At 45.6% G+C, this 11,969-nt stretch overlaps 1 protein-coding gene across 1 annotated transcript in view; it reads left to right on the top strand.

Annotated features, from left to right (window-relative positions):
• The first annotated feature begins 1,254 nt into the window (after positions 1 to 1,254).
• Positions 1,255 to 11,969, top strand: part of MYO10 (myosin X) — a 212,118-nt gene continuing 201,403 nt past the window's right edge. The window contains 1 exon segment of the mRNA XM_032861894.1: positions 1,255 to 1,764. Coding sequence (XP_032717785.1) covers positions 1,744 to 1,764 — 21 coding nt within the window. The 5' untranslated portion in view covers positions 1,255 to 1,743.

Raw genomic sequence — 11,969 nt, 5'->3', positions numbered from 1 at the left:
AGAGAGGACACCAATAAAAAGACCCTTAAAACATACAGTATCCTCAACAGTGTTAGGAATGAAGCTGGATGAGTGGCCTGGCGTTTTGGGGAAGGCTTCCCCTGGAAGATGTGATTTTCTGATTTAAGCTTTAAGGATGAGGAGCAGTTGGCGAATCCCCTGGAGAGAGCCTCTCACACCACTTGTGGTGAAGAACCAGATGTTTTTGTTTCCAATTTGCCCGATACCAATAGTAGAACCCTGCTGTGCCAGGTATGACTCACGAGAAGTCTGACAACACCAAAACTGGTTTATCCCCGGTTCAAAGCGCCCACCGATCATTCGCCTGGTGGTTGTGGCATTTTTTTTTAAACTGCTACGAAAGTTCCTGGACCTTTGCTCGCAGGTTTTCTACCTGTTACAGACAGGCTCCAGTTTGCAGGCCGGCACAGGGCCACGTGCCACCCTTTGAGGGCACCTCGAAGTTTGTTGGAAATGTCCCCACTGAATTCCAGTCTGCATTTTAACAAGATTCCCAGGCGATTCCTGGGCACGCTCAAGTCTGAGGGCCTGCCCTAGAGGACACAGTGTCAGCTGGGGCTGATCTTTCACCCATCTCACTTGCCTTCGCCTGCTTCCTTTAGATCTAGGAAAAGGGTTACATTTCTTACGGCGCAATTGGCCTTGTCCTCTTCCAGGTTACAAAACTGCATTCTCCCGCTGCTAGCAAAACGTCTTTTAACCTGACGGCAAGAGAGAAACTCAACACGGGAAGGCAGCTTCCAGAAACTCTGAGGAGCCTCGGTTCCCCGCTTTGATCTGGCCCCACAGCCCGGGCAGCTCGGCCGACCGCGCTTCCTTCCCCGGGGTCGCTCATCTGCCGATCTGCATTAATGAGATCCGTGTTGAGCCTGTTCCAGGGGCCGCTGAAGATCAAAGGCACAAAAGAATCCCCCAACCCCTCCTCCCCGGTGACTGTTTGGTCTCAATCACCAGAGGGTAGAGTCTACTCCCCCGCCCACTCCTGGGTGGGGAGGCGGGGACCCGAGGAGGTGCAGCCCCAGCCTCGCCTTCCCCTCCCGCAGCTCAGGCCGCGTTTGCCCCAGGCGGAGTGGGCGGGGCCGGCCCTGCGGAAGCGCGGGGCGGGGTTGGCTTTGGGCTGGGCTCCTGGAGGGGAGGGGCGAGGCGGCCGAGACCGGAGGGCCGGCTGAGTGGGCGGGGCTCAGCTCCTGGCGGGGCGGGACGGGGCGCGTGGGCGGGGCGAGCGCTCCTGTCTGCGAGTCTCGGAGCCGCGGTGAGCCGGCAGAGCCCAGGCGCCCGAAGCCTCACCGCGGCGGCGCTCGCGCGGGGAGAGCCACTCCGGACTCGCTTTGTGGCCGCTGTCCCCTTGTCGCGGCGAGCGCCTCCGGCAGGAGCGCACAGGGAGGGGGCGCGCTCCCAAGACCCCCGCCGCCCTCCCCCAGCCCGGGGGAAGAATGTGTCACCAGCTGTTCTCCGCTCTCGAGCGCTGCGCCCTGAAGTAAGGAACTTGGAGGCAGGGAGACAAAGGCTGCAGTTGGGACGGATGAGTTAGAGACTTGGGTTTGGGCAAACAAAAGGTGCGAAAGACGAGAAGGGGGTAAGGCAATGGCAGCGGGGGAGCCCCGCGGACTCGGGTTCCTGGGAGTCGCGCCGTGACACGCATGGTTTCCCCGGACCGTCTGCTGGGCTGACTTCCGCGAGCCGGACGCGGGACTCGGGCAAGTCGGGGAGCGCCCTGGAACAATGGACAACTTCTTCCCCGAGGTGAGTGCGCTCGCGCCGGCCACCCTGCCGGGACCAGGTCCCGGCGCCCCGGGAGGGATCTGCCCACCGCGCCGCGCGCTCGCCGGGGACCCTGCCCAAAGCCCGGGAGGGCGAAACTTTTCGGGAGTCGCCTGAAATCACCCCCCCGCACCCCGGGAGTCTCAGGATGAGTAAGCCGGGGCAGGTTTTGTTTGGTCCCGCGCTCCGGGACGTAGCGAAGGTGAGCCTCCTTCCGCGTGGGTGGCTGGCTCGCGGGTGTCCCCGCGGCGCCGCGGGCGAGGTGAGGCGCCGGGCGCCGGGGCCCGACTGCCTGGGTGCGGGAAGCCCAGTAACATGTTCAACGGGGACGTGCCTTTCTCCAAGAAAGTTCTGGTCTGGAATTTCCTTTGCAAAACGTGCCGGCTTCCTGTGAGAGGGGCGCAAACCCTTCCAGAGGAGACGGCTAAGAAGTGCGAGAAGGCATTGAGGGTTTAATCATTCACTGTGTTCTCTGCCCGCGGGACCTTTGGAGTCCGGGTTGGAGCTCTCACCGAGATGTACTCGTTCGGGGTTTGAGATCATTCCAGAGGGGGAGACCAAAACATCATGTACTTGTGCTGACGGTCCTGGCCGGATTTTGAATTCGAATTTAAAGAAAGTCGTTTAGGGCAAACCATGATTATTTTTAAAGATTAAACTGATGCCCCGTACAGGGTCATCGAGGGAGGAGGGGACACCCCGGTTACGTGAAAACCCTTGACTCGAGAACCTTTTTCCCCCTCCTCCCTGGGATCGAGAGTTACAGTGGTTTCTTGGCGTCTTCTCCTTTCTTGGTTGTGTTTATTTAATAGATTCTGTTTAAGTTGGAGGTTTGAAGTGGCTCAGAGTAAACTTCGTTGACTTAAGGGAGCCTGATGTGACTTTCATTGAAAGCCAGGGGATGTTTTGTGAATCCAGGACCGTTTGGAATCTTCCAGCAAGTTACATTGGTTAGGGTTTGCCTCTGATGGTAAACTTGCTTTATCAGACTTAACTGGGTATAATATTTCAAGTCATTCAGCCTACTGGATGCTTACTTACTGTATTCTCAGACAACTGTTTTTAATGGCCAAAGTGATTTATTCTTGGTCATAGTAATGTCCACTTTTTTCAAGTTGTATTTCCTATGTGATCCCCACATTTGCTGTGAGAGGAAGAGTGGAAAGGAATGAGTCATCCATTAATTCATATTTTTACTTTTAAAGAAATCTATGGTTAAGACTATAGCTCTTTTTTTTTTTTTTAAACCTATAGACTTGTTTTCATGACTGGAAGAAAGCACCAGAACTTTTTCAGGAGTTGCAGGTTAACCAACTATGAGGGTCCAATGGGCTGTATTTAATTGCTTTCATCTGTAAGAAAACTTAGGCTCTGCCTGCACGACACTAATTCATAACTTTTTGTTTTGTTTTGTTTTTGTCTTATGGTTCCCTTGGGAAAGCTCTTGAGATATAGGATTTGTGTTCGGTTTGTTGGGGTTTCACTCCCCTTGAAGCCTGTCTGTGGACCTCAGAGGGATGGGGGCTTGTGGCCTCCCCTTGGGGAGAGCTCTGTCCCCTAGTGCAAGTGGGGGGAACTGCAGGATAAGGTATGTCAGCTGTAATCTGCCCTTACCTCCTTTCCTTGACATACTTTTTTTCCTTATACCATATTTTGTTCATTGTAAGGAGACCTGGTTGTTGTATATTATTTTAGCGATTCGTATATAACATTGAAGTTGGCCTTTGGCGATCATCTACACCCCGTTCATTTCCTGGATGATGAATCTTAACCTAAAGACTTTAAGTCATTTGTCTAACCTGGGGAGCTTATTATAGAATCCAGAGCCTTTTTTCTCTGTTGTTGGTGACTTGAGTACTTTTGGGAAATTTGCATTTATTTAAAGTTACGCTTTTAATCTTGTGTTGTATTTGTATTAGAATATTTCTAATCGACCTTCAAAGTTCCATCCCTGATTGTAATCGCTTTTGAGTGGGAAGCGGTCAAGGCCAGAGAGGCAACATTGTGCTGTGTTAATTGGAGACAAACTCTTAACCTAGGTCCTGTCTCTCTCTGTTAGTGTCTTGTAACAGACCATCCTTTTGTTAAATTTGGATAAATTATCCATTAAGAAAATGATGGGATGTCCTGTTAGAATAGAGACCGTAAGTGTGGCAGTGATATGCTTTCAAGGACAGCCAAACTGTAGGGACTCAGCAGTAGTGTTCTGGTAACTGGCATCTTTGCTAACTTTTTTGTCATTGTGATTTAGGCATAATGACTTGCTGCTTGTTGGACAACAGCTTGAAGCTAACACTAGCAATTGAAAAAAATAAGATGTTGCATGTCTTATCTTTATGTGCGTATGGCCAGATAATAACAGAATGGGGATTTCTTGTGACTAGCAGCTGCTGTTTAGGGCTGGGCCAGGGTTTCTCAAACCGGGTGCCATTGACATTTTGGGTCACTTAGTTCTTTGTTCTTGGGAGGCTGTCCTTTGCCATCCCCGGCCTCTGCCCACCAGGTGCAAGTAGCGCCCCCAAGCTATGACAATCAGAATGTCTGGGGACGTTGCCAAATGAGCCATGGGGAGCAAAATCACTCCCAGTTGAGAACCCCTGAGCTAGCCCATGGAGCGTTGCCTCCTGGAATTAATTCCTGTGTGTGTTGTAAGCAGAGACTTCTTGCCTGCACTTGCCTACTTTAAATAGCATCAGGCCTTTTCCTGCTGACCACTAAGATGCGTGGGAGGCTTGTGCCATCTGCTGATGGCTACTAACTTCCAGACGTTCCCTGATTGGAGAAGCTGAGTGCCCCACACCTCCCCCAACAGAGTTGCGCTTCCTTCATGACCTTACTTTTTTTTTTTTTTTTTTTTTGGGCTTCTCTCAATTAAATTGTGTGCACACTTCTGGGAACACTTGTTTTTTTAGCCTTTGGAAGTAAGTTGTTAAATTTACTGTAGGCAGAAACCAAGTTGAGGTATGTCTATAACCAGCAGCAATTTTTTTTTCTTTTTAAAGCAAACAGAAAGGCTCGACCAAGTGGCAAGAATGTTTTGCAAACATGTTGTTGTTATTTTGAAGTGGATGCTGTTTCCATGTCCCTGGGGCCAAGTATAGCACGGAGGGTCCTAGAGGGGCCAGTAAGCACCAGTTGAACACATAAATGAGCTTGACTTTTCTGTTTCCTATTTTAGGAATAGGTGTGGCCTACTGGCTGTTCAAACAAAAGATCTTTTGAGGATTATTAATGGAACTTACATAAATGCTTTGATTTTTCAGAATATGTAAAACGTACACGAGTATGAACCCAAATACAAATATAGAAAACAGGTTATTACCATCTTAAGATTTAAATTGCTCCTGAAGACATTTCAGCTGCACCTATTTCTTGCGACCTGGTTCACCCTCCAGATGTTAGGTGGAATCCCCTGCCTTGTTTCCACTCAATTTGCCAAGGTGTCTTGGTTTTGGTGGTTAACCTGGAGCTGTTCAAATATCTTTTTAAGCTGGAAGGAGTTCTGGAGCCTATTTTTCCTCCCCTTTTCATAGTACTTTTGTTTTATATCTTCTTCATTGTCTTGGTTAAAAAAAGAAATAAGACTTACTTTGGGGCGCTCCTTCCCTCCTCCCCACATCCTCTCTCAAGGACTTTCTTGTTCTACCAGTTCCTGAAGGTGACCCCTTTGACCGCTGTGAAGTAGAATCAGACCGTTTGCTGGTATCTTCTGTTCTCACAGTGGAGTTACGGTGCCTTGCCTTTTCTGCACACTCTCTACAAATTTCTATTGTCAAATATTCATTTTTAGTCCTCTGCCGGTTTGGGGACAGCAGAGCCCCCAGGAGCAGCTGCAAGCAGGACACTTGTTGCCATCAGGGAGCCCTGATCCCCGGGGCCTGGCAGGGAAGGAGGGAAGGGCTGCTCTCCCCAGATCATGTGGCCTGCTGTTCTCACCTCTCCACCGGGCATAGACCAGCGGGGAGGGAGGAGAGAGCAGTGTTTGCTTCTCCAGCGCTGCTGGCTTTGAATGGGGTCACCTCTAAGGACCTGAGCCTCGAATGTACTCTTCTGTTAAAATTGGTAGGAAATAGGGTACCTAATTTTTTTTTTCTTTTTTAAGTTTATTTTTTATTGAAGTATAGTTAACATACGGTGTTATTAGTTTCAGGTGCACAGTATAATTCAGCATTCTCCATGCTCATTGTGATTAAGTGTACTCTGTATTCCCTTCTGTCTGTTAGGGATACCTTATTAATGGCTTTCAAAATTTTGCATTCAGAGTAACTACTACATAAGATTTTCATGTCCTCTGCAGGGAACATTCAAGAATGAGCAACCAGTGACCTCTATGTTAAGCTTGAGAATACTTCCCCATGCCCGAATGCCCCTAGTTGGAGTGAAAAGGGTCTCATCCTTAAAACTAGAAAAGATATGGCTTTTGGAAACCTGCTATACCCCTCTCCCCTTCGGGATCTTGGCTTTTCTGACCTTCCTGGGCTTTATTTCTGTGGGTATAATCATATCAACCTTGCATGATTATTAGAATTTGAGATGAGATTTACTCGGCACATGGAGCTTAGTTATAGTAACTAAGTAAGAGTGAGTGGCTCTTGATGGTGAATGGAATTCCAGTATTCAGTGGTGCAGAGAAACGTTGGCCTCCCGGCTGTTCCCCAGTATCATTTCTTTTCCTAGATTGCATTTATTTTCTCCCTTTCAACCTGTATACTTCTGGCACATTTTCCCTCTCCAGAGTTCTGTCTGCACCATGTCCGTATTGCTAATAAAATCAGGCTCACATTCCTTCGTCCGATTTTCCAGGCCCTCTGATCTTGCAACTCTTTATTCTTTTTTCCCATGTGAGTTCTGTTCCTGAGGATCTCTTACTGGTCCTACTCCACGCTTTTGTGCGCCCGTCCTCTCCGCTGATCGGATGTCCTGCCCGGCTAGCTCCTTTCTTGAAACCATCTCTGACGGGTCTAGTTTACGGTGACCCCTGCCTCTCTTTCTTCCCTCTGAACTTGGCTCCTCCTCTTTCTGCCCTGGTCTTGTTAGGAGTTTACCCTGGTTAGCCAGAGCTTTACATATCTTCTTCCTTTTCCCCCTTCTCAAGTGAATAAACAGAGCCTCAAGAGGTTGACTATCCCATTTATAAGTTTTCTCACCTCATTTGCACAAAGAGGTCCTTAAGGAAGGGATCTTCTCCTTCTGTAGCCTTTATTTTCCCCTTAAGTACAGATCTTTTTATGGTGGGAGGGGCGATGCTTTTAATGTTTTTCCTTGATTGTAGAGCATTTTATAATTCTTCGAGGTCAATAATCAATATCACTAAAGTTTACAGAGAGCTCTGTGTGCCAGGCACTTTCCTGAATACTTGTTACTTAGTAGCTACTTGGATGCATTTGACAGCTCTTGGATTAAGTTCCCATGAAAGAAGAAAGTGAGACACGGAGAGGTTAAGTAAGTAGCCCAGTGCCCCACAGTTAGAAAGTGATCATCAGGATTTGAGTGCACACTTGTGTCCCCAGATTCTCTGAACTCCTCACTGCCATTCTTGTCTGTCCTGTCGGTGTCATTTGCCTTACGCTTTTATCATTGCTTCTGGGCTCTTTGAAGTGCTGTATACAGTAGGTAGTTCGTAAATGATCTTTGAGTTAAACTCCCTGAGAGCTTGGGGAAACACACACACTCCGGAAGTATTGAAACCTGGTGGGAAAATGTTCATCCTGCCATTCATTTTTATCTGGTTTGCTGTTTACTTTAGAAAGACCCACCTGCTGTTTCCTTGGGCATTGTGGTTGCAAAAGCTGCCACCCGACCTCATGACGATGGTAGGAAGGTTTGTGTAAGAAGATACTTAGAAGACTCGCTTTTTGAGTTTCATTAGAACTCCTTTGTCTCCCCAGGTCTGGCTGTCTTACTGTAGGGTTTCTCCTTGAGGTTTTCTGATGGAATGTTCGCTCTCAGTTCAAGATTCTGATGTCCTCTCAGGGTTTCTCCTCGTTGGTTGTGTTTTACTTGCTAGCAGCTTGGTGATTGGGGCGTGATCACCCACAGCAGAGCTGAACATTTCTCAAACAGCATCCTTGATTAAAACATCTTGCTGCCTGGCCGAGAGCTTTTCAGAAAATGTGTCCACTGGGTCTGGAGTATGAAACTTGAGTCCCCAGTTTAAATCTAGCGTCTCCTGTCATGTGACATCCTATCTATCACCTGACTCTGCCAGTTATGGGGGTGAGGGTGGGTGGAGGTGGGGTTGGGTGGGAGGTGTTAGGGCTCTCTGTTGAAATTCAGCCTGAGCAAGTGGGGGACACCTGGGTGTTGTAAATTTAATAACTCTACCTTTATCCAGGCTTCAGTATCTGTTCTTCAGGATTCAAATTGTCCAAGTGTGGGGTGCCTAGGTGGCTCAGTCATTAAACATCTGCCTTTGCCTCAGGTCATGATCCTTGGGTCCTGGGATCGAGCCTCGCATCAGACTCTCTGCTCCGTGGGGAGCCTGCTTCCCCCACCCCGCCCCACTCCCATTTGCTTGTGTTCCCTTTCTCCGGTCTCTCTCTGTTGATTAAATAAATAAATACAATTTAAAAGTATATATATTTTTAAAAAATCGTCTCAGTATAACAACATTTTACATGCGGATTTTTTTTTTTAATGAGTTATTAGCAAAGAAAAGGTAGGCGAGGTTCAATTTTTGCACTTTGGGGTTGGCTTATCTTTACCACTTGTTGGACATTTAGAGGTGAAGATAAAAGATTTAGAGGATGTTACAGTAAAATATTAGCTTTTTTACTTGACCTGTTATCCAACATAAGGTCTGAAAATGATTCCATAATTGTTTTAAATGTCTCTTTTCTTTTTTCTGGTCCATTAGTAACATATGAGCAGTACCCGTTGACAGTGGTATAGGTTATGGAGAGAGGTGGTCTTATCTCCAAAAGCCTGTGTTTGTGAGGTCTACTTTTTCTGTGTTTAAATTTAAAAGAAGTTTATCCGTAGCCAGCATGCTCACGTGTGCAGCGACCATTCATCTTTGGTTTCACTGTCTTCTTAGATATTTAAATTGTGCTTTGAAAACTTTTGTTAAACATAAATTTACTGTGTCATTACAGACCTAACTATGTCAAAGTAATGTACTATTTGCCACGTCATTCTTAAATCCATTTCTTCTTTCCTTAATCCTGCAAAGAATATGTACTAAATTTAGAAAATGCCAGAAGCAAGAGACAAAAACTGCCTGGGTCCTACTTTTAATGTTTTAGTCTTTCCATACCTCTGTATATATGTTTCTAGAAAAGCACACCTATACTATTTTCCTCTTAAGAGTTGATTGCTAAAAGCTTTAAGTGTCAAGAAACTTGCATATGTCGTTTTCAAGGTCAGGGGCAAGACTACAAATGTAAACCCCGTATCACATATCTAATTATTTAAAAGTTATAAATCAAGCTTACAGACTGGTACATAAAATGACTTTGCCTACCGTGACACATAGACTTTCATTAGGACACAGTCAAAAACATTTGTGTGAGACTATGGTTTTTATTGCTGAAAGTCAGCAGAATATCAAAGGTAAATGAAGATAATTATAGTTGCACATGTCTGGCCATTCGTTTGATAGGCCAGTGATGTTTGCATGAGTAATAGACATATAGTCCATAATATATTTTCCACAAATCCATTTCTCTTGCCCGTATTTCAGCAAAATCACTAAATTATATGGTTATCGACAAGATTTTCACAATTTATGTTTTGTGGGCGGTGACACCAAAGTAAAAGACCTTTCTTAGGTCCTAGTGGTTCTTTGATTTTTAATGAACTTCAGTTTGAAGAAGGCCTGCTCTGTAAGGCAAGATTGTAGTTATTGGCATTATCAACAAAAATCCATATAGTAATATTTTTCTTTTTTTAAAATAAAGTATAATTAACATAGTGCTATTAATTTCAGGTATACAGTTTAATGATTCACCAACTATACATTACTCACTGCTCATCAAGATAAGTATACTTTTAATCCCCTTTATGTCGCTTATATAGCAATATTTAGATTAAAGGAAAAGGTTGCATGTGATCACTGATTTTTGCAGAAAGAACTAAATATTTTAAGTTAATTATATAAATCATATTAATACTGTGAATTTTCAGTGTTCCTAAAACTTTTCAATGCTGTGTACATTATAAAGAAAACAATTCATTAAAAATCTGTTTTCAAATGAAACTATACTTTAACGCATCTTGGCCACAAAATAATCTGTAGAAAAATGTGTTTGGGGATAATGTGTGCGTGTGTGTGAGTCTTTTCCTTCCTAGTCTTACAATTTTTTTTTTTTAAGATTTATTTATTTGACAGAGAGACAGCAAGAGAGGGAACACAAACAGGGGAGCAGGAGAGGGAGAGGCAGGCTTCCCACTGAGCAGAGAGCCCCATGCAGGGCTACATCCCAGGACCCTGGGATCAGGACCTGAGCAGAAGGCAGATGCGTAACAACAGCCACTCAGGCGCCCCCTTACAAATGTTTTTATTTCCTTAACTTGTATTACATATTTTCTTGAAATTTCAGTTTTTTGGTGGGTTTTGTTTTTATTTTTGTTTTTTTTTTTTGCTTTTTTGTTTGTTTGTTTTTTGGTAAGGTTTTAGTTTTTTGAGAGCATGCACAAGCTGGGGAGGGGCAGAGGGAGAGAGAGAAACAGGCTCCCTAGTGAGCAGGGAGCCCGATGCAGGGCTTGATCCTAGGATACTGGGATCATGACCTAAGCTGAAGGCAGATGCTTAACCAACTGAGCCACCCAGGCATTTTCCACCAAATAACATTTTCCACCAAAGTCCATGATTCATTCTTTGAGATACCTTTTTTTTTTTTTTTTTTTTCAAATGGTCTTTGTGATGGGCAGGCACACTCTGGAGTCTACAGCCCAAGGTAGGAGTCCTAGGTGTCTGAGTCCTCCTGACATATATCATCATTTATATGACCATTTTAGGTTGTTTCTAGTTGTTTGCTTTTCTAGAAAACAGCACACCAGTGTTCTTATACCTAGATCATGGTATGCTTGTCTGATTGTTTCTTGAGGATAAACTTGCCTGGGAGTAGAGATGTTTAATCAAAGAATTGGCACATTTTTAGTTAGATGATTTAGCAGTGAAAGTTTTACGAGAGGTGTCCCTGCAGCTTAAGTACAACAGGCACAGCCGAGGTGCACCATCCTGATGTGTTTATGACAGCAGGGATTTTGTGACTTCTAATTAGAATCTTAATGACACACATTATTTCACAAAGGAAGTTAATCACATAATACTAGACTTGTGTCCACTGTCAGGTTCTCCTCTGAGCTACAGAGGGGGGGGATGGTCTCGGATCATTACAAGCAGGGCTGGTGATTCACATCAGGCCTCAGAGATCCCTGTGTGGGTGCCGAAGTTATTTAAGTCACCAAAGTGCACATGAGGGACCTGTCTTTACCTTGCGTGGGTGGGGTGGGGTGGGGTTAGCATTGGCCATTTGTTTTGGGAACTGTTCATGGATTTTTCTTATAATTCTCATTCTTTTGTATTGTAAATATCCTTGTGTGTTAACCCCAGGCCACAACAGCGACAAGATGGTGGCGGTTCTAACTGTAGGGATTTAGGGAACCTACAAAACTGTGTGTGTGTGTTTTACTTGAAAGCTTTTTCTTATTTTTCACCCCCATGAAATTTTTGAAGTGAGTGTTGAGTGCAAGGTGAAATAATACTACCCCTTTTATAGTATACACTGTTGTCATTTAATACAAGTTTGCATCTGCTTATTCTCACCCCCATTTCATTCTTTAAATGATGGCAGCTAAGCCTTCTTGGGACGCTGAAAAATGCAACAGGATATTCCTGTCATCCCTCAGGATCTCAGCAGGATGGAATGGAAAGGGGATTTTTTTTGATGTAAGCCAAGACGGCTAAGGCCATCGAGAGTGTCCTTACTGAGTGGTGAGTTGAGTCAGGCCTATGGTGGTGGCCTCAGGGAGACGATCTTCCAGGTGAAGGGTGTGGCCGGAGAAGCCAGGCCAGGCAGCGGCCGGCAGCTGTCACCCGAAGGCTTGTGACTCCACAAGGAGCTGTGCACTCAGGTCCTGAGACTCTGAACTCCACCGGGAACGTTGGAGTGCAGAGATGCAAAAGCATCCCTCGGATTCGTTCCCTCGGCTGTCCTGGGTGTTTGGGAGGAAAGCCTAGTGAA

This window comes from Lontra canadensis, unplaced genomic scaffold (genome assembly GCF_010015895.1).
Source record: "Lontra canadensis isolate GAN:19392208 unplaced genomic scaffold, GSC_riverotter_1.0 scaffold22, whole genome shotgun sequence".
In the NCBI taxonomy this organism is placed as follows: Eukaryota; Metazoa; Chordata; class Mammalia; order Carnivora; family Mustelidae; genus Lontra; species Lontra canadensis.
The sequence above is the reverse complement of the archived record's forward strand: the minus strand, read 5'-3'. Positions and strand labels throughout refer to the sequence as shown.